This window comes from Microtus oregoni, unplaced genomic scaffold (assembly GCF_018167655.1).
Source record: "Microtus oregoni isolate MIOR12 unplaced genomic scaffold, Mior012 000055F_ref0000237, whole genome shotgun sequence".
NCBI classification, from domain to species: domain Eukaryota; kingdom Metazoa; phylum Chordata; class Mammalia; order Rodentia; family Cricetidae; genus Microtus; species Microtus oregoni.
This window is the reverse complement of record NW_024543831.1, coordinates 8,213,688-8,240,039: the sequence shown is the minus strand read 5'-3', so window position 1 is coordinate 8,240,039 and position 26,352 is coordinate 8,213,688. Positions and strand designations below refer to the sequence as shown.

Here is a 26,352-nt window from a genome sequence, read left to right as displayed (position 1 = left end):
CAATTGGAGAAAAAAATCAAAAAAGAAAAAATAAAAAAAAATTAAAAAAAAAAACCTTCTCCCCCAGGATGCAAGGCTGAAGAACTGGCAAGCTGGCTAAGGACACCAGTTTATGGATGTTTCTCTCCAGGCATGCAGAGACATTTGAGCAGTATTCCGTGTCTATGATTCAATTAAAAAGATGCCCGAACAATCAGTTCACAAGCATCTGTGTCAGTGTTTATGAACAGCTAACAGAGAACCTCCTTAATTAGTTCCCAGTTCAACGAAGAATCACTGAGATTCTCACAGATTAAGAAAATGAATTTTAAAAAAAAAGTTAGAAGGGGTCTATGCTTTCTATTGTCACAAACAAACAAAAACCCTCACGTTCAGTATTAAAAGCTGAGGAGATAATGCAGTCAGCAAGTACTTACTGCAAGGCTGAGTAAGGATCCCAATTCATATCCCCAGTGCCCTCAGAAAAGGCCAGGTCAGGCTGCGTGCCCCTGTAATTCTAGCAGAGGCAAGAGGATGGCTCAGACATTCTGGCCAACTATTCTGGCTGGATCAGTGAACTCCAGCTTCAGTGAAAACTTGCACAAATAACAAAGTGGACAGCAATTACGGAAGACATTTGACAGGTACCTGTGTGTGCACACACGCACACACACAGGAGGGTGAAGAGAGAGACTGTTTATCTTCAAACTGCCCCTTAAAGGCCAGTGTAGACTGATACCCCAAAAAATTGGGGTCATTTTATTGTAACTTTGATCCTTTCTATGTGGCCAACTCTGACCACATACTTGTCTGCCTCTGGCTACTTTCAGGCTGAAGTGCAAAGCTTCAGACGAGAATCCTATAAAATACTAATCTATACCAAACTGGCCTCTCTCTTCCCATCAAATCTCTTTCATTCCCTGTCCTTTTTTTTTTTTCTTTCTTTCTTTCTAAGTAGGCAGAAAGAATAATGGTGCTGATTGTTCAAGTGGTTCTGGGATCTGGAAAGAGTTACACAGGAAAATAATGTGGATGACTTACAACAGTGATTCCAATATGGATTAACAATGACAGCAGTGAACTCAGAAACTAAAAATAGATAAATGAATAAAAAAATTAAGATTACATTTTTTTTACAAATCACCAAAAGAGAGCCCTCCAAAAGTGTTACTCACTGCAAGGATGGGGGAAAGGTGACTGGCTTCTCAGGTTGTCTCTTTGGGTCACACGTTCCAGGGTCCTGACTGATGGCTTCACAGAGAATGCCTGTGGCAGAAACCCAGATGCCAAGCAAGCATCAAGAGACATTATTCATGTAACACACGCAACAGGAAGGGCAATAGGCCCTGGAGAACAAATCCACCAACCATGTGCATGTTATCCTATGAGAATTGCCCAACAGACACCCTGAGGACAGCTTTTACCAGCTTCTGGAACAGACCAGTTTGTAAGAGCAACAAAACTACAGCAAGCTTCTTCCTCTAAAGACACTGTCTGAAGGGGGTGTTCGGAGGAGGGGGGACAGGACAGGACTAAGAGATAAGAGTGATTCATTAGATAAGAAATAAAACACATAGGCCCAGAGAAGTCATCTGCAAATCTTTATTGAAAATGTTGCCTATGAATAGAATAACTTGAAAGGAAATCTGCATGGACGCCTGCAGCCAAGGCGTGGGGTCTCAAGATAAGAAGGGGAAAGACACCAATTCAACCCTAGCAAAAGCTCACACTGCTTCCCTTGCTGTTTCATTTTCCCAGTGTTAACTCCTCCGTGGATGCCACTCCTGTGTCTTCTCAAACCCTCAGTTAGCTGGAAAATCTTGAATAGTGTTTTATGTACAACAGGCCCTCAATTAAATAGGCTGGGGCGTCCCCCCCCCCGCTTCCTGTTCACGGTAACTACCAACGCGAGTGTAAACTTATCTTCTACATGCTAACATTTACCTAAATATTAAAGTGTAATACGAATATTTCAGGATAAGCATACCAGGATTTTAGGTAGATATTGAGAAATCTGAATCAAAATAAACACAAAGCATGAAAAAAAATGGCAGGTGTCTTCCTCGGAATTTCCCTTGAAAATGGAAACAAAAAAGGGAGTGGAGTATCAAAAAAAAAATGTCATTTTCCAGAAACGTCTGTTGCTTCTACGTGGAATCTACAGACTAAGGTGTGCCCATGGAATGATGGTACCGTTAGCAAACAGCCTGCCAGTTCCCAAAGACACATCCTCCTCAGGAGCAGAGTGCCCCAGAAACAGCAAAAACACTCCATAACAAATGCTTGGCTTCTCCAGCAAAAAATAAAATAAAAACTGAAATGAAACCTAATGGACCTGTGTACCAGGACTGTAGAAGCCCGAGAAGGGTGGTCCTTGGACGAAGCACCCTTGGTGCTGCTTCATGGTGGCTGATGGATGATTCCTGACATGAAAAAAAAAACCCACATGGAAGGACTAAATGGGACCTCTCCTCACTGTTGAGCATCAGGGTCTTTTCCTGTTGCTCTGGCAATGCCTCGACAAAGGCAATTTAAGGGCTGGTGTCCTGTTAGGGCAGAAACAGGCCCATCATTATCCAGCTGGCCACCCCAGCTCTGCTCACAGTTACTGTGGAGAAGATCAGCTGAACCACGTTAAAGTGATTTTTTTTCAATGTTGGTTGCAGGTAGTTGGATCACTTCTCAGCCTCCCCTTCCTCGCGCCCTTCTAACCACAGACACACCACATGAATGTGTCCCACTCCTCCTCAGCCCTGTCTCTCATTGCTCACTGACTATCCTACCCACCCTGAGAGTCCTGTCCCACCCCCTCCAACCAACCCAGAGACATCTGCTTAGATTAGCCAAGGCTGAGAAGAGCAATACAAAACTGTGTCATGGGAACATGTCTTGTCCATGCCTGACTCAACAGGGAGGTGCTGGTGGCTTCAGTCTCCCTGTGGGATCTCATGCATTTCAGAATGGCAGACAGGCTAAGCTGTCTTAAGGAAGATCTATAATGCTACTGCTACCAGAAAACAGGAGGCACTTCTCTAATGATGGGACATCAAGGGGAAACTTTGAGCTGCAGACTTGGTGACATTCAGTATAAGATTCTGCTCAGAACACCACTATAATTTACCCCTCCAGAGAAAGAAAACTGGAGGAAGAAATAAGGAGGGAGGTGGACTGGGGAGGGGGCAAGGGAAACAAGAAGGGAAGAGAGGAGGAAAGAAGGAACACAACTCGGCTTTAGGCAGAAGGGATACCTAGGGAAGAGCCACTTCAAACAGGTGGCTAGGCTCCTTCTGAACTCATCTGAAATCTCAGTTTCCAGGGAGAGGGCTGTGAGCCCCAGGGCAGCCCTAAAAGCCCTCCACAGAGAGGGTGTGGTTGAGCTCATAGGTGTTGCTTTGCTCTTCCTCCAGAAGCAGCTTGTCAATGGTCAGGGAGCTGATGGCCCTTCTGGGGTCATCCATGTCCTGAAGGACTGGCTCTGAGATAGAGATGGGAAGCTGAACAAACTGGGGCCCAGGCAGGGCTGGGGCTGGAGGTTGGTACTGCAGACTGGAGGCAGGCAACGTGGAAAGGGGCTGAGGCCACGGGAAATAGGTGAGGGGTGCCTGGTGCTCCGGACCCTCCAGCTGGGGCCCCACGGCAGGTGTAGCAGTGCTTCTTGGCTGTGATGGGGAAACACAGGAAGGAGCAGGGATTAGCAACTCTGGGGTGCACACCTGCATTCTTGCCCCAGCGTGACCTCCCATTGTACCCCGCCTTCCCGGTACTGATGTTTCATTGTTTTCTCCCGCTCAGTCTCCTAGAAGGGAGAATCTGACGAGTTTCAACCTTGTCCCTCCCTCTTCTAACTGTATGCTCAAGCAACTTCCCAATTTGGAAGCTTCACTTTTCTATGAAAGGGGTTACAAAAAATAATGAGGTATTGCCACTCAATAAATTAGAGATTTTAGAGGTTTCATCCACAGCTGAGAAAAGAAGATGGATAAGGAAATTCTTCGCATGGACAGATGCAAGACAGATGACCTAAACCTCCCCTTTCTATCCTCACTCTTCTCCCCGCCCCGCCCCCCTCATCACCTCCCCCCCCCCCCCCCCCCCCCCGCCACTGCATCTTAAGAGCAAACTGCAAAAAACACTTGGGGAAGAGAAGACTTTCCCTCAGCTTCCTGAGGGGTTTGTCACAACATGGATTCTTGATCCCAGAGGTCTGGAGTAGCGCCTGGGATCCTCCCAGCCCACTCAGAGGATGCTAACGTGGCTGGTGTAAGGACTGCGGTTTGAGTAGCAAAGCTTCAGGAAGTTTCATTATTGAACAATGACCCGTGACCCCCAACACGTGAGCTGGCGTGTATATCTCGTGCATGCAGAGTTTTTTCTCTCTCAATGTGAGCACATGCTCCCTAACTCAGCTTCTTGAAGCCAGGTAGGACCTGGGAAACCCTTACTACTTCCATTATTTCAAATATCCAAATGAAAATCCTTCCCTTTCGACTCTACCTATACAGGTCAACTGTAACTGCCTTTTCCTTGCCAGGGGATAGAATTTCTCTGTGGCTCTTATCTCTGCTGACCAGGGATGCTGAGTCGTAGCTCAAGCCAGCTTTGATGAGCTAATTTACAAAATGACCAAACAATGATTTCTTAATAAATACAGCTTGTTTGATACACAGAACCTCTCAAAGTGGAAGACAGAGATGATGAAAGAGGATAACTAATGAAAAGAATCCTCAGGACTGAGGCGGCTTGGAATCACTCTCCCACTTCAGGCCCATTGCTATGGAAATGAGCTGCCTGGGGAAGGTGTTGAATTAACTCTTTCCTATTCACTCTCATCAAGCTCCACCCCCAGATCAGTTCGTGGGATAGCCAGGTGGGCGTGGCGTAAAAGGACTCCCACAAACCTTGCCAGGAAAGCACTCTGAAACAGAGATCAGGGACCCTAGAATGACACTGGACCCTGGAGGCAAACAGAAGGGCCATGGGGAGCTAAGGCAAGCTCTACCACCAAGGGTGGCTTCTGAGACCATCCAGCTCTCCTACCCACAGTACCAGAGCAGAGCTGGTCGCCAGTAGGTCAACTAGCTCGCTGGCTTCCTAGACCTTTTCTCCTCACAAGCACTTAAGGGATTCCCATTCTTTTGGACACATGGGGACCAAGCATATAAAAGTATAACTCCCTTTCTCCACTCTCCAAGGATGGGGGAGGTGTCCTATCCTAGCAGGCACTAGAAGGCAGTCTTTTGTTGACAGGGCTGGCAGACTATGGCCACAAGTCTAATAACTAACATTATATAGTGCTTTCTGTTTGCTAAGCATGGTCCCAATACTCAACATCTTACTAGTAACTCCCATTTTTTCCCATCTTAGAGATGAGGGCAGTGCATTGAGAGAGGTCAAAGTTCTACACACAGAGGTACTAAGTAAAAGGCGAAGGGTGTTGAACACAGGTAACGGGACATTACGGCAGGAAACAAACAAAAACCTACAGGAGGGTCTGACCTAAAAGTAGTTTCCTTGATGAATAGTATCAACTTGGGCTCAGCCTGGAAGCCTTATAATAGTTTCCATTACTAACTGTACAACCACTCCCTAGGTTCTCTGGACTGACAGGAACCCAGACCCTTTCTACACCGGTCTCACCTACTGCACCACCTGCTAAAATCTTCCCTCACGGAGACCCAGTGCTTTCAGAGTAGCTGGGGAGGTTTGGACTAGAAGCAAGAGATCGTCCTAACCCGTAGGAGTAAAAGACAAGACATGACAAGACAAGCATACAATGTCTTTGCATTGATAGTTCCAGTCAATAGGAACAGGAGCAAGTCACCCTGGAAAATGCAGTGAACTTTGCTCCCTATCATGGGAATTGATAGCCAAGAAAATCAAGAGTTTCCTCAAAGGGTGCTATTAGCATGGATAGACAGGGTTCTGCATTTGTGCGACATACCGTGACATTAGTAATGAGTGGCGGGGAAGCGTAGGTCAGCACCGAGGAGGGCCCCACCACTGTGTAACTGGGGCAAACTGGCTGCACATACATGTCAGCTGAGTAAGGGCAGCTGACAGCTTCGTGGGACATATACTCCGTGTAGGGTGTCCATGGAGTCAAGGGCTGGAGGGTGGCCGGGGCAGGTTGGGAGAGCCAGCCAGCACACAATGTCCCCTCCTCTGTCACTGTGGAAGCAGAAACCTCCATATCAAGGCAGGAAGGACCTGTCGGGAAGAAGAAAATTATAGAACTGCAGGCTCCACCGGAGGGGGTCCCCACAGACACCAAGGCTTCAGAGAAGAGCTCTTACCCACTGTGCTGTAGGTTGCCAGGGGCTGGTGGGGCAGCACCACCTGGAAAGGGACAAGAAGACCAGAATAGGTATTGATTTATCTCTAGCAAGCCCTCTGCAGGGACTCCCAGGGGCCCAGAGTAGGAGACTCATAGGGGGAAATCTCCCAACCCATACCCCAACCATCACCACCTGAATTTTTTTGAGGGATTTATGTTTCAATTTAGCAAGAAGGCTATAGAATTAGAGAAACTTCCTGAATCCCCACCTCATATCACCGTGAGTACCATCGGCTCCCTCAAGCCTCATCAACAGGTATCTCCCCCCAAATAGATAAAAGCAAGAAGCACCACTATTCCCCTCACCACCCTGAGGAACCACCAGCTTAGCTTGTCCAGGGTCTACCTTCTCCGTGTAATCTGCTGTGTTCATGTCCCGTGGGTGTTGCATGAATCAGGGAAGAACACTCTCGTCTTATCTCTCTGGCCACTCTGACAAGTCTAACTGCACACACACACACACACACACACACACACACACCTGCGGATGCACTGCCCCCACAATAGCCCCTCACCGCAGTAGGTGGGGCAGCTGCCCCACTGCTGGCATGGCCACGCTTTCTCCTCAGTAGCTCCTTCACTGGCTCCTTGACTCGAACACCCTGGTATGGCCGTGGTGGGGCAGGAGCTTGCTCTGGAGCTGTGGCTGTAAAGAGGAAGATCACTGGAACCCCCAGCCCTTCTCAGATGCTCCCAACCACAAGTGCCCATTTCCTCTAGTGCCCAACTCTCTAAGTTGTACTTAACATGGCAAATCTCTGTGATGCTTCCTGGAATATTTCTTCCAAGACTCCTTCTGCCCTTAAACTTTCTGGGGCTCTATTATATTCAAATACCTAAGCCCTGTCCCCTTTGTCTAAAAGTGACGGGGCTTCCCACAGAACCCCATGTTTCTGACCCTTTTGCATGCTACATGAACTGGTTCCAACAAGAAGGCCTGGTTACACTCCTCAGCATCCCCAGGCAGGTTTCACCTCCCCATCTTCATTGCTGCTTCTGATAACCAGAATTCAGATTCTGGGGCTACTTCTCTGACCTCTGCAGACCATGAAATTCCTGCACCCACCTCTCCAACACCATCTGGAGCTGACTGGCACTCGCATAGGTGGCCGTAAATAGTGACAACCAGACCAAGAACTCTTGAGTCAGGTATAACTGGATTCGGATCCCATTTCAGTCACAATCTAGCAGTGTGGTCCTATGAAGTAACTCAATTTCTCCGAGCCTCTTAACCTGTAGTATCTTATCAGATGAATGTTGGTCAGAGTAACGTGGTGTGGAACATAAAAAATAAGGTGTATGTGTCATATAAAATCAGTTACAGGGGGCTGGAGAGATGGCTCAGCGGTTAAGAGCATTGCCTGTTCTTCCAAAGGTCCTGAGTTCAATTCCCAGCAACCACATGGTGGCTGACAACCATCTGTAATGAGGTCTGGTGCCCTCTTCAGGCCTGCACACAGACAGAATATTGTATGCATAATAAATAAATAAATATTTTAAAAAAATAAAAGAAAAAAATCAGTTACAGAACAGTCATTTAGCAAACAGAATTTCTCTTGTTTTCTTTCTCTTTGGGTTGTTGGTGCTATGGATACAAGCCAGAGACTTGGACATGCTAGGCAAGTGTTCTACCACTGAGCTATACCATCTTCCTCCCAAATTCAATAAATTTACAGCCTGATAGGTAATGATTAGTTATTCTTGTCTGTATGAGTTTAAAATGCTTCCAACATGATTATAAACTTCTCAAGATATTGTGCCTCATCGTTTCTGCCTCCCCAAGTGGCAGACATGCCTAAGCTCTCTATAATCTTAGTTTTGGCTGTTTGCTAACTAATCATCTGAGCGATGTTTCAAATATCCTTCTTTTTATTATCCTCTTACCTCTCAGTTAATTGACTGAGAAAAATTGTGTATCTGCCAGGTCCTTGGTGATTCTCAGAGCATGAGACAATGTTGATTCATGTGTCCTAGGTGTCTACCTTGCTTCTGGGAGAATGCTTCCTTTTCCTTTTGTCAAAATATCCAAGAATCCAAAGCATCAACAAAACCTGAGTCAGGGCATAGGATTTTCCCTTGCCTGGGAGATCAGAGACAACCTATGCCTGCAGATGGAAAGGCCCATGGAAGGCAGGCCAAGATCTAGGTCATCCAAGATCAAGAAGCAATGGTCTCTGGGACTCACACAAGGAGCCCATTATCCTCCAAAGATAAGGGTCCAGGGACCCAGGCTTTGTATCAAAGGCCCGGAAGCCTGGGTATCTGTTCAACCCGGATCCACTGGGCTGCCTTGACTGAACTTTGTTCAGTAAACACCCAGCTGATTCTGATAACAACTCTGCCCAAGACTTCCCACAAGGCTCTTATTCGCTTAGCACCAGCATAGTCTGGTCTTGAAGACCAGAAAGCAAAGAAGTCAAACATAGTCAGCCGGTGGAGTCGAAACAAGAGCTTCAGAGGCAGATAGTGAGAGAGTCCCGCTCCTCAGTCTTGGCATCAGACCTATCTATGGTATGGTTTCCTACCTGATCATGGTGCAGAATCAACTAGAAAATGTGTGTGTGTGTGTGTGTGTGTGTGTGTGTGTGTGTGTGTGTTGCAGAGAAAGTAAGCAATGAAACACCTACCAATGAGATGAGAGGTTTGGGCTGAGGTAAGAGTGCGTACCATGAAGAGCCAGCATAGCATTTGTGCCCCGAGACCACCGCCATCTTTGTTCAAAAGAGCAATGACAACAGACTTAAGAGCCCAAAATAGCTGCATTCAAATATAGGCTGTCACTTATTAGTAGAAAATTCCCAGATTTATGTAATGACTCTAGGCCTCTGCTTCCTTATCTGTAAGACGGAGAGATGTTTTTAACTTCCCAGTGACATGCCTTTAGCCCCAATCTTTCTTCTGACTGCATTTCTGCTGCATGAGTGCTGCTTGCACACCTTGTCTACAGAGTCCAGCTGAGTGTTCCCCACAGACGGAAGTGTGCGTGAGTTCCAGGAGAGAAAGGACTGGCGCCTCTGCTTCATTCTGCTACCTCCTCAGGATCATTCTTCTCCACATCAGCTTTCCTCGCAGACATGACACCCAATCTCTGCGTGCCTCCTCTCAGGTTCCCTTCCATTCCTCAGGCACAGAGCCTAGCCTGAGCTGCTCTGCACCCAGAACAAATACTTAGACCTTTTCCCGCCTGCGACCCAAACCTCATTATTTATTCTAGGAGCACTACACATAACACCTCAGCCCAAATCAGAGACAGGAATGTGTTCCAGGTAACTCTGATTTGCATGTACAGTTCTTGGAAAAAGCTTAGAGGCCTCCAGGTCCCATTCCTTCTCTGGTTCTACTTCATCTTTGAAACTGGACACGTCATGTGCTTGGCTAGAAAGGGACTGGCCGGCCACTCCCAGATCTTGTGAAGTCAGGATTTCCTGGCCCCTGTTGCTTTAAAATCTAGGAAAGCTTTGAGGAGATGCTGCTAAGACAGTGTACTGCCCTCTAATGTCTCATCATCTCTGGGACATGCAGAATTAACAAATGTGTCCTGGCGGACTGTAAAAGTCCTGGTCTAGTACAGCTGGGGTGCTCCCACAGCCCTGGGTCTGCAGCCAGCGGATAAGTGATCTGGTGACTGAGGCCATCTGAGCAGGCAAGAGTGGGGTTGTTTCTGAGGTGTCTCTGCCGAGCTCCCAGCTCCGTGGGACAACAGAAGCCAAAGCATCAAGACACCACCCCCCAGGAAGCTCAATAGACTAGGATACTTGTAAGTTGACAAGCTGTAGTTGGGGCCTTTCACACTAATCTACAGAAAGTAACCATCAGCATAATCCCCCAGCAAACACTGTGATCTCAGCTGTCGCCAGCACCAGAGCTGACCTCACTTTGGAAATTCGGAAGAAGAAAACTTTGTCCAAAGTCACAGCTACCTTGACTTGGGGCTGCTGAGTCCTTGAACTGATCTACCTTTCCAATGACTCTGCTGAAATAGCTCATGACTTTTTCAACAAAATATTAACATAATCTAAAATGGCAATTTTTAAAAATAGTATCTGAAGAAAATAAAGTAGAAATTGAAATAATACCATGTCAGCAGAGACAAGGAAAGCCCAGACTGGCACTAACTAGAGAGTTTACAATTCATCAGTCACACTGCTGCTCTGGGTAGCACACTAGGGAAGCCTGAAATTTTCTCAGCATTCCTCTTGTGGTGTGAAGACCCCTGGAGCTTCTGTGGGCTTGAAAGAATTCATTACAGTGGAAAACCAGTCTAGCCGAACATGAACCTCTGGGAGTCTCTTTGCACAGGAGTTCACCACACTGCCTTTCTTTACCATTGGCCACCGGTTGCCCATGGTATTCCAGGGAGGAAAGAAGAGTTTTAAAAGTCTAGTGGACAGGAAACCCACACATTTGGTCACAGAGAGAGCTTCCTTTTTTTCCGAAACTAGCAGTAAAAGATTCAGAGGTGTGAACAGTCAGCAGGGGGCGTTGCGCTTCCCTGCCACACACACAGAGACCACTGCAAGTCACAAAAAAAAAAGAGTCCTGCGGCTGCCATATGCCTGAAGGTGCATAGCACTGTAGTTTAAAGCCAACAAGTTACATCCCACAGTCCCCGGATGCACAGTGGCATCAATGCTCACGCTCTACCAGGCTGAGAGAACACAGGTTTCTGCTGAGTTGAATAAGCATGGCACTCTGGTTTTCTCAATGAGAGCACAATAAAATCTCACTAAGGAAACATGCAAAATCCTCAGCACCTATTTATTTAATAACCTCATGCAAACCACAGCGCACATGCTACTCAACCAAAGAGCCAGTCGCCAGGTCCTGGTCATCAGTAACTGGTCTTTCAGTATAGCTTTAAAAGAACCCATGTTGGATAGGTGTTTCCTTGTTGGATAGGTGTTTCCTTGTTGGATAGGTGTTTCCTTGTTGGATAGGTGTTTCCTGAGAGAAGATCCTTGTCTCGCCATTGAGATTCTCTCCTTGGATTGCCAGCAGACCGGACAACCATGAAGAGCTCTGCCCTAAAAACTGTGTAACATGTAGGTTAAACACGAATTTACACCACCAGGGAGCCATAGAACAGGCGTCCTCACAGCTCTAGGAACTTTTCTGTCCCATCTTGACAGGCTGTTCAAGCTTCAGTCCCAAATGAGTTGAACCTCAAGGCTACAGCCACATGGGCCACTTTGAAAGATAAAAGCCACCTAGATGAGAAAGTCACAGGACACACACTATCACTTAAGACGCCCGTCTGAATCACTCCCGACAACCACTGTGAATGTTTTCTTTCGCTGCTGGTGTTCGATGTCATCCAAAAGAAAGGAGAACTCATTACTACGGTGAAGGACGACACCCAATGCTCTCTGTGCTTGTAGCACAACCAAAACAAATAATTCAACAACAGGACTTCATGCCCGGGGCTAACGAACTTGCCCTAGCTTCTACCGAAAACAAACTCTGAAAAGTTGCTGACACTTTAACGTGAAGAGCCTTGTTTGTCTTGGTGGCCTGAGACAGCTGAGGTCTTCTGGGAAGCATGAGATTGGGTAGGCCACAGGCTCGCTCACATCCCCTGCTGAATCGCTACTGCAGGTGCTCTTCTTAGCGTGAAGTTCACGACCAAAGCTTTCAAAGTTGCTGTTTTCATTTATGGACAGTGGTTGGTTTTTTGTTGTTTTTTTTTTCTAAACAGGAAGAAAGACTTTGTTCTTTGGTCAGAGGGACTTGACATACTACAGAAAGATTTTTCCCTCCTAATTTACACAAAATTTCCTTTTTTTAAAAAAAATGTAAGCCAACAAAACGTTGCTGTGAATATGTAAATATGGGCTTTCTAGTCACTAATGCTTGAAGCAGGAGAGTCCACTGAGGGGAACAATAAACATTCCATTTATACATTCCAGCAATCTATATAATACTCAAGACGGAAAGGAAAATAGAGGGTGTGGAAAGGGGCAAGGGCCGGGGACATGACTGTATAAAAGTTATCTAGAAGATCTGAGAGAAGAGAGATAGAACTATACTTGCGTTATGATATGATATTGCTTGTAAGACTGCTAGTGTGCAGCCAGGGAGCAAACAATGAGAGGTCTCTATCATGAGATCCCCAAAATGGTGTTTGGGTCTGGCTAAGTCAGAGAAGAGGAAGGAATCAGTGGTTTGCTTGCACTCCCTGAGATGACCCCCCACCAAGAAACCACCTTCCTTCCCCATTGGTCCTGCCATGTTTAGTCATCAGCCACAGGTGAACCCACTGGGGAAAGGACGAGGAGTCACTAAGAAAGCCCTCAAACTCGGAGAGGGAAAAAGGGGCCCTGGGAAACAACACAGGTGATGAGTAGCCACCTGGTGTTGTCTGATGCTATCTATGGTGACCGCAGTCATAGGGCGCCAGACCTTGGACCAAAGTTATTCAATAAGGACAACATGCTGTCTCAAGAAAAGTCATAGAGACCACAGCATGGCCACTAAGTGTGACCCCGACAGGCATTTCTCTCATTGCATTAGATGGAAAAAGAAAACCCATTCACACTCAGCCCATCCTGGACTTAGCAGCTTCTGCCTAGGGTGCTTCCTCATGGAGGCTTTGAATTACAGGTAGCCCACCCGATGACCTCAGGCAAAGCCAGCCATGGTCTCTGGCATGAAGTCTTCTGGGTGGCGAGGTTCCTTGAATCTCTCTTCACAAACACCACCACCAACTTGGTGCCCACTGTGCCTTCCATGCCACCTGTCCACCCTCTTTCCAAACCCACTGTGGAACAGCGGGTGCAGAAAGCAGTGGCAGACATCTTGGTATGTGCACCTACTTAATGCTGAATGAATGGGTGGCGGTAGTCCGTGTGTTTCCAGGTCATAATCTGAACTCCCGGAAGCCCTGAAATCCTCACCTACGTTTTCATGAAGTTCTGTGGTGTGGTTCTCAGAGCCTTTGATAGAAACAATATTATGGGGGGTTGCACTACAACCTCTGAAACAAACAAGAGATATAGTTGATACTCTCCTCCCCTTCTTCGACTGATGAAGAGGGTGACACCTTCCATATGTTCAATGGATTGACCAATGGCTGCATTTATCAGAAGCAGCGTCATCAAGCAAATCAAGACCTGATTCCAACATAGCCCATTTTTTCCTCATCACACATCCTCCTCTTGCCTCTAACTGCCCCATTTTTCTCTCTATGTAGCATTGAAGTTCAGTCATTTAAAGGTCCCTGAGCCAATCCTAGCTCTCCTTCCTCTAGTTGGAATACTGGCTTGGGCCATGTGACCTGTCTCTCTTGATGACCAATTCTTCCAAAAAAAAAAAAAATGGTGGTTTCCAGGTGATAGAGCCCTGCACAAGAAACTTGTCAAAAGTCTGCTCACATGAGGAGTGACAAGAACTGAGAGACTCAATTCCTGGCAAGGTTTTATTTTGGGTATTTTTCTACTGAAATGACAGCAGATAGGTCCACCTGAGAAACCAGCTGCATCTGCCTGCCTTTTATAGAAACTAGGGTCATTAGAGCAGAAAGGGTTCCTATCTCAGATATACCACGTCTCTGATCTGGGGTCAAGACCAAGAGACATCTGATAGACCATTTATCTGGCAAATACTTGTTGAGCGGATCACACTAGGTCCCGGCCCTCGGGGAACTTGCCGTCTACTCAGGTGGGATATGCAGACTTTAATGAAACAATCACACAAGCAAATCTCGAATTGCAAACTGTGATGAAGCTATATCCGTTTCAGAACTGCAGGGTTCTGACTTCTGCTTCCACCTGATTCAGTAAGGCTTGAATGGGCAGCAAGCTGTCTCTGGGGACGGTATGAAGAGAAGAGAGGCAAGAGGCATGACAAGCAGTTCTCTCTCCAGTGCAGAGACTGACCCGGGGTCAGTGGCTTGGGCCTTATCATGAGTATGAGTAAGAGAATGAGTCTCAGCCAAGATACTCAAAGTGATAGGCCCTCGAGATGTTTCCCCAACTGCTGTCTTCCCATGGGTGATTAGCCTGGGAGAAGAGCCCCATCTAGATTCAGTCTCAGGTGCTAACTTCTTTTCCTTTTTCTTGTGTGTGCATGTCTGTGAAGGATCTGGGGGATGAGTGTGTGTGTATAGGTGCACATGAAGCCCAGAGTTCAACCTACATATCATCTACTGGAGTTGTTTTTCTTTTCTTTTTGAGGTAGGATCTCTCACTGGCCTAGAACTTATTGATCCAGCTAGACTGACTAGCCAGAGCATCCCTTCTTGCTTCAACCTTCCTAGCACCAGGATGAGAGGTACAAGCCACTATGCCAGTTCTGATCAAAGTCAGTACTGATACTAGCATGGCAAGAGTGTTGACAACCAAACTATCTCCCCAGCCCTTGCATGTCACTTTCTGAGACTCGAATTTGCAGTGATTGTTTTTTTGAGTCGATGCAGAGCTACCCTTGACGAAATCATTGCCCACCCCATTTGGGGTGGACCTATTTCAATTGAAAGAGGAAGAAAAGTCCAGTGTCATGCCAAGTTCCTTTGCACTGAGATACAATGTGGTACTGATTAAAACCTGGAAGACCTAGCATGGAAGCCTGCTACCGTGGTTTATTACCTGTGTGACCCTCAGCAAGTAACTTATTTGTGTAAGCCTCAGTTTCTCCACCTGTAAAATGAGGACAATATTGTCTGTCTAAAAGGGCTGTGAAGATTATGTACGCACTGACATGTGTGGTGGATAACAGGTGCCAAGCAAAAAGTCACTGTCACCAGCCTTACCTTGTTGCCTACTAAGACTAAATGTCTGAGCATACCCAGGACCCTGCTACCTGCAAAGCCTGTCTCACTTTGTCTTTATCATGCTCCTGGAAGTCATCTTCAAGTACCTGGGCCTAAAGCCCCATAGAAAGCCTTATTGAGGAAACAGAGAAGCCAAGGATAGCAAGGGATTGACCAAAGACCTCACTGAAAGACAACAACCCTGATTAGGAGACGAAAGCCTGGCATCAGCTTTTGCAAAAATTACATAAGCAAAGCATATTTCTGTCTTTAAAAGCCACTAGACAATTGGGCTTGTAGCATATTTAAAACTTTTTAAAGCTGCCTATGAGAGGAAATACCTTGGATACGTTTGAGTGCTAGTAATTAAATGGTGAGAGACAAAGTGTGATGCTATGCCCTCGTCCTGACCTCAGATGCTAGCTACTCCTTAAGGAATCCGTAAGAGTCTCTAAAAAACAGGGACATAGCCACAGCTGAGGCTGGGTTGTAGATATTCTTTCAGTGGGTCTGGATAACTAGAAACACATATCGCATGTAAAGTATTTATGTGGTTATGTATACAAGGAATACAGTTCTAGAATGTAGTCCTCAGGGGGTGTAAGGGTTGTGTCACCTGTTAAAGCAAAGCAGATTCCTGGCTCACACATTGGACATTACCTCCACTTCACAGGAGCAGCAGCCTCAAAGCAGGGTGTGTGTGTGTGTGTGTGTGTGTGTGTGTGTGTGTGTGTGTGTGTCTGTGTGTCTGTGTGTGTGTCTGTGTGTAATGGCCTAACCTGAGAACTCATGACCATAAGTCCCACATTAAAACTACCCAACCTACTGCTAACCTAAATTCTAGAAGAAAGCAATTCCATCAGGAGAGATAGAGCAAATGAGAGGAATTCATCTTCATTTACTAAATAAAGATCTGAATCTAGAATTATTAACTTGATCCAGGAAGAAAAACCTGTGGTTGGGCAGCTTGAAGAGGCAGGTGGATGGGCAGTGGTTAGTTTCTTGCCTAATACCTAGTTGTAGTTTTCCAAGGCTAAAGAGAGTCTTATAAAAGAAATTAGTTTTTATCCTGAGATTCTTGGGTAAGGACTACTCTCTTTGAGGATGTATCAGGGGTTGTATTTAAGGATCAGGTCCAAGTGTCCAGTCGCAAGGCTCATGAGTGGTGTAGGGTTTGTAAATTGTCCTGGTGACTGCCTCATGAAGGAAAACGTAACTTGTCGTTGAGATGGGATTTTGTGACAGTTCTCGGGTTTACTAACTCACCAGAGGCCCTAATAATATGGGAGGCTCCCTTATAATGGGCAGTGGAGGAGTGGTTATTATAATATCAAGTCTGAGAAACATGTCACTAGATCATGTTTTTAAGAAATTGCCTCCTTCCGTATTCTCCAGAAACCCACATGACTGAAGGCATGACCTTCGCAGCTGCAAAGCTTCATGAAAACCAACATGCTTCACAGTGACTCACTCTGTAAGCCTAGAACCTGTGACTAGCTCTCAGGACTCTTGGTCAAAGGAGGAGGGGCTGGCTAGAGCCCTTAAGACCCCTAGGACAAGATTAGGATGCCAGCAAGTGCCTAAGAGGCAAGGAAATTAGGACATGAACAAACAAGGCAAGCTCTGGGCATCCCCACCCCAGAGATGCTTCATCTTGACGTCAGTTCATGTTAGGATTCCACAAGACATTTGATTTGAAGAGAGAATATCAACAGCATTTATGGGCAATTATGAGCCTAGACATCCTTGGAACTTTTTATTCCGATGCTAAAATGCCACAGTATTTCCCAAAACCTAATCAGTGAACCTGATTATCATCACGTGTTCTTCATGACCTACATATGTCCCATGGCATCATCACTGAACCCATCTTCCCATTTGATGAAGATAGTTTGTTTCACTGCTTCATTTATCTAGGTTACATCACTAGACCGGATGCCCAGCACACGCAAGCACAGCATAGTGAAAATATGGCTGACTTTTTCCCCACACTTTTCTTTCATGAGTGGATAAACCTCTCATCCAGTACTAAAACTCATTATTTTCAACACTTTTCCTCTGTCCTTTCTTTCCCAGCTCCTCAACATTTGCCACTCCTAGGAGGTTTTAAGAATATTTATTATCGTCTCCCTTCTCTGTAAAGCTTGATTCTTTCTAATGGATTAAATGGTAATAGAGTTTTCCTGGATGGTGATCGACTCCTTTCGGGCACCAGCACCTAGTCTGAGAATGATTCTGGCTTATAAGATTTTGGCTGCCCCCTTTTCCCGGCAAGTATTGCTAATGAAACTATTACTAAAAAAGGAGGCAACACATTGCTGTTTCGGTTTTCGGTATCATTAGCGCTATTTCTTGACCATTTCAAGTGCTGTTCTCCTCATAACCTACTTATAAATACCCCAGTCTAAACTTGTGAATTAAAAAACAAACACGCTACCTGATGAGGGTGGTAAGGAAGTCATGGACAAACGGGTCTCAAACTGATCAGCTTAGACATCAACACTGACCCTGATCCTGAGTCCTGTTATTAATTCCAGGACCAGGAATAGGCACCCTTCGCAAGTAATATCAAACTCACAGATTATAATCTATAGTTAGCCTGCATAAACTCTACCCTTAGTGAGGGAAAATAATAATAGTAACAGCTACTTTACTGGGTGTTTGTTTACTGCCAAGAAAGGTAGTAAACACCCACCACAACCCATGAAGGAAGAACCACATCCTTGGTGTATATACAGAAAGAGAAGAGATGTCCCAGAACCACAACCAGTAAGACATAGATCTGAAACTCGTATCTGCTTGACCCTGAAGCTGATCCTTAAACTCCTAAAAGCAAACAAAGAGCAGCAATATTTCTTTACAGCTCTAAATAAAACCCCACTCACAATAGCTTTCTCTCCAATCAGTAAACACATTATGAAAGAATCCTGAAGGTCTGAGCAGTAATCTGTGGGCTACTGTGTTTTATCTCGCTGTTGTCCTTTATCTAACATAGAAAGCCTTGGCTTTCACCAAACACATGTCCTAAGCCCTAGGAGGTAGCCCAACTTGGTGGCACGGAACAGGGCAGCTTAGCACGTCAATATTTTGGGTCTGTTTTAGATGAATTTTATATCATAGGTGAGTTACTAATATAATATTTAAGAGCATCTTATAATGGGACCCATGTCATGACCTTTTTATGAGAAGCAGATGAAAGAGTAAAAAGTGTGGCAAAGATTGACAGTTGTCACATCCAGTGCCACTTGTTCCTTCTTTTTTAGTAGCCCTTCCACTGGCAACACGCCCATCTAAATAATTATGTTCTTCTCCCTTGTAGATGGAGTAGCCATGAGATGTCAAAAAAGGTTGTCTGTTAGGAGAAGGGACAGTAATGAATTAGATATATATGTATATATGTATGTATGTATGTATATATATATGTATATATATACATATATATATATGTATATATATACATTTTTCCAGTTCTTTCAAGGCTTGATGATCACCAATGTGGCCCGAGTTAGTGACAATCAGGAAATTTTGAAGACACAAGTCATATGCTGAAGACATCAGACTAGAAAGACAAAATAAACCAGAATCTTGTTGGCAGTACAGAGACCCCACGGGGTCCTGGGAAATCTACTATGAACTTCTTTTAAGTAACAAGAAGTACAGTCCAGAATCTCACTTAAATTCCTATTATGTCACTTCTCTATGTTAGCAACCAAATGTCACCCAAACTGATCCAACAGAGAATTCATATTCTGAGGAGTACCAAGTAAGTGCTCTGCACCCCAGCCCACAGCTGCCATTTAACACTATCAGAAGACCTGAGCACTTTCTGTTAATAGGACCACAAAGATCAATGATATATAAGAGGCCATCAATTTCAACTACCAGCAATAGTTCACATTAAAATCATCCAGGAAGAAGGCTTACTCATAATTCCTTAACCTCTAGAAGTTCCCTTATTGGATCGAAGTACAGTATATATGAATCTATGCAAGCATGGAATAATGAAAAAATGATTAAAATGTGCTTCTATTTCTAACTCTTTTGCCTCTCACTCTCTGTCTCTCTGTCTCTGTCTCTGTCTCTCTGTCTTTCTCTCTCTCTCTCTCTCTCTCTCTCTCTCTTGGCTTTTTGTTTTGTTCTTTTGGTTTGGTTTGGTTTGCTTTTTTCAAGGCAGGGCTTCTCTATATAACAGTCCTGAAACTCGCTCTGTAGACCAGGCTGGCATCGAACTCACTGAGATCCACCTGCCTCTGCCTCCCGAGTGCAGGGATAAAGGCGTGCACCACCACCACCTGGCTTCTCCTCTCTTTTCTGTCTCAACATTTCCCAGGCCTCAAAAGCTTAAACAATATTTATTCTCATATCTTTTTCTAGTTCAAGTTGTGCTATGAATTTAGTATTACCTTCTGCTAAGCACAATAGTAAACACCTACCATAACCCATGAAGGGAAAACTGAATCTTAATATGTACACACAATTTCTGTTCTTGGGGCAGAACTAGAAGCTCTGGGATGGGATCAAAGCATCAATATTACTGAAATCTCCCCTGCCCCTAAACATTCCAGTATATAGCTAATGTTGAAAAGAAATGCTCTGGGCACATATAAGACTCCTTTCTACTAATTTAAGAACCTCTGTTTTAAAAAGTTATTTGTTTTTTTTTTAAATAGGGACATAAGAAAACTCAGCAATTAGAGCCCAAGTTCAGTGTCTGGGCTAGGAAAAGACTAATTCCACAGTGGTTATATAGCTGGCTGAAAGAACCCAAGCCCTTTTATCTGTAGATTTGGAAGTATAATCCATGTATCATGAGTGCAAGAATAATGCCTCTGTTCACAGGACCTCAGACAACCAAGGCACAGGGACTTCAGAGAAGGTTCTTTCATCCAAGGCATTCCCACTCTTACCAAGATGTTCTTCCTAAAAACGAGAAAACTAGAGTAGTTACTAAGGATGCCATAAGGGAAGAGTTATCCAAACAATCATAATCAATTACCCAACTTTGGTTTGGGTAGCTAGCTAACAAGAGAAATTAGTGAACATCTTCATTTAACTACAAACTAAACTACTGTAGGAAAGTCGGAGGAGGGGACGGGGATCCTGATGCACCTACTTGGTATTGAGAAAGTCAAAAGCAAATGTTCACAGAACTTCCTAATGAATCAAACCAGACTCAGTAGACAAGTGCAGACAACCTTGATTTTTTTTCTTTTTAACTTTTCATAAAAGAACAGATTTGCATGTATGAGCTAGTACTTCTGAGATGGTACTTCAGTACTCCTGAGCTGGTAATTGAGAATTAGGGATACATATTTGACATCTTTCTTCAGTAAAATAGGAAGACGAGGAAAATGTTCACCATGGAAATCATTTACTCTTTTGCCAATAAAACTGTATTCTTGTGTTGTGGAACACTGTTTTCTGGGTATTACATTCCCATCTCAGTAAGACCTTCACAAGACTGAGCTTTTTCGCATTCTACCACAGAAGTCAAGGGGAGGTGTAATTATTTGGGGTATAAAGCTAGCCGTGTGGGCGGCTGGGTGCCAGGAACGTAGCCCGCCCCTCCTATCTCAACAGAGTGGCGCTCCAACGTGATGGACTAAATCCACTTAAAAACCTTAACCAATGAAACAACAGATAGAAAGATGACCCTCCTCCATCAGGGAGGAAAAGCCACTAGACACCACCGGATCAGGCCCCTCACTCACTCATTTCGGGCCCCTACCCTCCAGTTGTATGTCATTCTTTCCCAGTGAGAACTAGTCTCAGGAGGTGCTAGACTAAACAGGGAAAGAAAGGACTGAGTAAAGGGGCTCAATTTGCACAGATTTAGGGGAGTCATTACCTATGCTAGGGTAGGAAGTTTTGGTGATACAGATATTTGGGAGTCACCCATGTTTCTATAAATAAGCCATATAAACCCATAATTTCACCAACCTGCTCTTGGGTAGAATTATGACTTTGGTCTGTCGTTGGTTCTCTGCCCGGGCTTATTAGAGATCTGTTCATCTCTCCCTCAAAGATGTGTGTCTTCCCCAGTCTACCTCCACATAAAGAGCCTATGAATTTACATCTTTCCTTCGGATCCCTCTTGTTAGCAGTAAGAACTCAGTACACAAGCTCGGTAAGGGAAGGTCTTTACTGAGCTCATTAAACAAAGGCTGCGTCTTAGAACGGAAAAGTTAGAGGTTGTCCACATAGTTTAAATTACTTCCTGCTCTAAATATATCTGAATTTATGCATGAGATAGTTTCAAGGTTCCAAAATTCACATGTATAGCCCTTAGTCTTTAATTACCCTTAACAATATATTTCCAAGTTAGTGAAACCCTAAGATAAATTTTAAAAGTAGAATTCATTAATAGTGGGAGTTATGAGTCCCTAGTCTGTCTGTTAAACCTTTCTTATCTGTTCCAGATGTCTGACAAAGGCACATGGATATAATGATTTGGTAGTAACTAGTTCCTGTATCTAAGGTGCCCCTTTCCTTAACTACAGTGACAACATGGCCAACACCACAGGACCTGAGACAACCAGTCAGTATGAAGAAAAATCAGCTAATCCTGCCTTTCACTCTCACAGATCTTTCCCTAATACAATGATAAAAATCTCATTTTTTAGTTTTTCTCCCGTTTCCAACAAGTGATACTCAATTTATTACATATTGTTTCATCACTTCTCGGGAAAATTTTTAATCAATTAGATTTTTTTTGTCATTAACAAACTACTGAATGAATTGATCACATGCTTTGTCTACCATTAATGCTAACACTATACAAGACCAAGAAGCCAAGTAACCCGGGGAAATGAAGGCCTCAAGTACCAACCAGGCATCTAAGCGAAGAGGTGAGCAAACTCTTTTTCTAAAGAGCCAGATAGGCTCACACACTAACATTACAGCTATACAACTCTGCTGATATAACAAAAGCAGTCCTGCAAAACATTCCAATCAAGAAACACAGATGTGTTCCAATAAAACTTTATTATAAAGATAGACAATAAGCAGCATTTGGCACACGGGCCATATTAGAAGACTTGTGTCGTAGACTTTTGGAGAACGCAGCTAAATTCTATCACTCAAAAATATTTGGGCAGAACTCTTTGGAGGTTAGGAAAAGATATACAAGAAGGATGTTGGCACAACCTGATGGGCCAGATATAGGCTTATGGCACGTTAGAAGAAGGAAGGCATTAACTGACCACTGTGGCTGCTTATTGGGCACATGAGGTCCACTTTACCTACATTCTTTTTTTCTATGTTCAACTTTTCAATAAAACATTAACATCTAGTTAAAATAATCTCCAGATTCTTGAAACTTTAATAAGAGTTTAAAATATGGCCTAGAACTGAAAAACACATTTTTCCACTCATGTAATATTGGTCATTTCCATTTGAAAATGTGTAAATCAAATTGCTTTAGAAGTTAGTGTTTCATGTTTGAGCAAGCTAGTGCCTTGCCGAATTCAGTCTCTAACCTCGTGCATGCTCAATGCAATTTTATATCATTTTCCTGGGTTTTGTCACTTTGAGCAAACTTACGGTTTTAAAAGTTGCCAGACAGCTGGCCTGCTAACTCATGTGAAATTTAATTGTTACAGTTAACATTTTATAATGGAGTGTTGTAATAATTACATCAACATAAGTTTAGCAAAGGATGTGGGTGGGGGACAGATGAGAGCAAAGTATGACACATATATGACGATGCCATGATGAAATACATACTCTGTATACTAACTTACTTTTTTTAGCTTAGCCGAGGAAGAGCAAACTTTATGGAAACTGCTTGCATACAAAATAGAATGTCCTATAACCAACGGTTAACATAAAGCCCAAGCTGATGCCCCCAGTAAGTACAGGCATATTGGCCAAAGGCAGGTACAGGCTCTACTTTAATCCTCACAAAGACTTGGTGAGGCAGGTGTTCAAATCCCCACGGTAAGAGTGAGAAGAGGTGAGATTACTCAGTCGGAGGCCAAGAGTCAGAGCCAGCCCTGTCTCGGTCTAGTGCTCAAGCTGTTCCAAGCTGGTCCTACCATCCTGTCCTAGTTCCTCTACACGAGACAGGGATGACCAGTGCAGGGTAGAAGGAGAAAGTCTGCAGATGGACCAACTTCTCCATCCAGATGACACCCAGACCTGGGACCTCCAGGCTTCCGTATCTCAGTGTCGACAGGTCTGAGCTTTGGCACACTGCTCTCTCTTCTGAACTAAAGCCTGTGTTCACCGTGAGTCCACTCATAGGAATTCACGGCCAAGCAGGGAGGAGGCAGCAAGTGCACTACGATTGTTTTCTTAACTCTTTCCTAACCCTGGGTACAGTCATTTCAGCTCCCGCCTGAAGGGTGGTTTCTGAAAAAAGAAAGTGCCTTTTCAGCACTCCGGGTGTCTGATCGCAAACCCTGTGATCTCAGCCTGCAACTCTAAGTGGGCTGATGGCACTGCCTTGATTTTACTGGGTTTCCCACAAGTCTTATTCAGATGACCTTGGGTCCAGGGTAAAGGGATAGGTCTGGTGCACAAGGCCTTTCTTCATTTCCTCCAAGGTCCCCAAGGGCAGTTTACAAGAATGTTTCCTTCTCACTGTTCTAGTGCATTCTGGTCTACCTGGCTGGCCCGGTGGTATGAGCAGGAAGCAAGCCCTCCAACAACTTTCAAAAAAAAAAAAAAATCTGTTCATCTCCCAAGAGGCACTGGAGAAGAAAAACACAGTGGGCAGCAACACTGAGAGACCATGGCAGCTTCTTCATTGTAGGCAAGCAGCCCACACCTTAGGAGCTAATGCCAAGTCAGGGCAACTGGCAACATTCTGGTGGCACCATCCGTGTCTTAGGGGCAGCTAAACCCAGTGGGATTATTCTTACCCCCATTTTAAATATGCAAACTCTAAGAGGTTTTTTTTTTTTTAAATAAAAGTGCTCACACAAAACTTCAAGCAAGAAAGGCTCCAGAAGACATTCAGACCCATCTGCCTAGGTCCTTGCAGCATTTCCAATGGTGTGACTGACACTCGGCTTCCAGAAGAACAACGTTTTACTTTGGTCACCTTCTGGCACGAGTCCCGTGCTACCCGAACTAGAAGAGGTGGTTACAACTCTTGAATTCAAATTAAGGCTAATTTCTTTTTGTTTTTAAAAATGAAATCTCGTTGATTATCAATGATAGGACTTTGTAAACTGAGAGATGGTGAAATTGTTCCTCTGAGTCACCTATGAATAACAAAAATCAATTCCAGAGAACTTGGGATTGAGAAATAAAACGATGAGTTAGTGATAACGCCTGTCACATTTTAATCAATGAAGTGATATTTTCAGATTTTCTTTTTAAAAATAAACCCTCCAAAATTTCTTTTAATTTTAATCTGGATTATCATATAAATTTGATTGAGGAATGGTACACTTAAACGAAAGGCATTTTATGGAATTAATCCTCTAACAAAGAAAGATAAGAAAATTGGTTGATAATAGCTTTACTTGAGGAAGTGCAGTTCGACTTCTGTGAGATTATTCAGTTGACTTTGTTTAACACATGAAAGGAATGTTGTAGATAATGTCCGTGTGGGTTCCATTATCAATAACATACGATTCTTTTCAATCCACAGAACGGAACATACAGCTCACAGTTGTTCCGTTCAACTCCAGGGATAAAAATCAAGGTCAAAGATAAACCCACGGGCCCATTGCAGCGGAACACAGAACTAGCCACGCCACATAAAAAAGGAAGAAGCCAGAGAGAAGCAGCGAAGACAGGCTTCCCACAACTGGGCTTCCATCCCATCCCAGCACGTCCACAGGAGGGAACCACCTTTGGCCGAACTCGGGTCGAAACGGACCCACAGAACTGAACAAGCGGAAGAGCAGGTGTCCGTGAAAGCAAAGGCCCTCACGTGAAGAACTGCTCCAAACCCATATCATCTGTGGTTTCCGTCTCATGAATCATAAACTGCCCTTTCCTCACCTCAGTGATTCATGCCCAGAACCGGAGAGGCAATGAGCTGTCCCACCTTGGGACACTAGTTCGTTCCCCCAAGTTGGAAAATGAGCATCACCTCCGACAGACTGGTTTTCCCATCCAGCTCCATCTCGCCCACCTCAGCCGTCTACGCTCCCCAGGCCCTCAACCTAAACCCTGTACTCCCATCCCCGCCAGCAGCTCTCTAGTCCTGGAGCCTGCCTCTGCCTGCTTGGCTTTGACAGCCACAAGCAAACCACTTACATTTTTGCCAGAGCATGGCCTGCGACAGGATGTTGCCTTTTCTCTTTGAAGCAGACAGTTTGGCTTCTTTAATGTGACTGGGTGTGCTTTCCTCCTGTGGAACCACCGTTTACTCTGAGGCTGTTTCTTCAGCTTTTTAAAGGCCTGCGTTCCCGCTGAGTGGGGCCACGTCATCACACATCCTCCCACCCCAGGCAGGGCTGTGCTTTCTCTTCGGCAACACTGCCTGTCACCCCACTGTGTGCACCCCAAAGGCCCCCGCTGGCTGAAGAGTGTTTTACACACCAGAGCCAGCCAGCTGGGACTAAATACTGCACAAGACATGAAGCCACTGCCATTTGTCCACAGCCACGGAGCGTTGGGTAGCCACAGAGTGTGAGGGTCTGGATGAACACAAAGAGTGGAATATGAGGCCAAGGCTCAGAGCTCCTTATGTGACTAGGGGTCCGAGAGACCATCTAGAAAACAGCGGACTTTCTCTGGCGCTCACACACAGTTCCACACTACCCGGCCATTTACAGGACTCGCCTCACCATGGGTGCCCGCTCAACGGGAAATGCGATTCCCAGGGGTCACTATTCTCAACGTGGGAGGAAACACCTGTCCTCCCTTCAAGCTCCACTACACAGCCTCCCCATCCTTTTAGTGTTGCTTTTCTGTTTATTCCACTTTGAAATTTAACGGCTCCTCCCCTCGCCCCAGTCCACAGCCAAATGGCAAGATTATTTAGATCCAGGGGTCACTGGTTCAGATGGCTGAGGCGTCCACAGAGAATTCACTCAAACAAGAAAAGGAGACACTGGTTTCTTAAGCGACGCTGGGACTGTTTCCCAAAATGACTTGTAGATTTAGGAGGACCAGGGCTTCTCTCCCAGGACCCCAGTCTGACTGACAGAATAACGGACTAACCATCTGCAGCGTGGACAGAAGGAGGCTACCTTCTGCCTCTGTGTATCTGAAACCCACATGCTCATATACTCCATTCCAGTGACCCACTCGCTCTGGGGTTAAGATCAGATGGTTAGGACCCCAGGGGTAGCCCAGAGACCTTGCTGCTTTGCCTTCCATGGTGCCTTAG

The 26,352-nt window shown here is 44.9% G+C and overlaps 1 protein-coding gene across 1 annotated transcript; it reads right to left on the bottom strand.

The window, feature by feature from the left end:
- Nucleotides 1-1,574: 1,574 nt before the first annotated feature.
- Nucleotides 1,575-25,369, bottom strand: Pou2af1 (POU class 2 homeobox associating factor 1). The gene is made up of 5 exons (XM_041638636.1): nt 25,275-25,369; nt 6,829-6,959; nt 6,273-6,315; nt 5,921-6,186; nt 1,575-3,638 (listed from the first exon to the last, which is right to left on the bottom strand). Exons 1-5 carry the CDS (start codon nt 25,288-25,290, stop codon nt 3,324-3,326), a joined length of 771 nt encoding a protein of 256 aa, XP_041494570.1. The 5' UTR covers nt 25,291-25,369; the 3' UTR covers nt 1,575-3,323.
- Nucleotides 25,370-26,352: the final 983 nt, after the last annotated feature.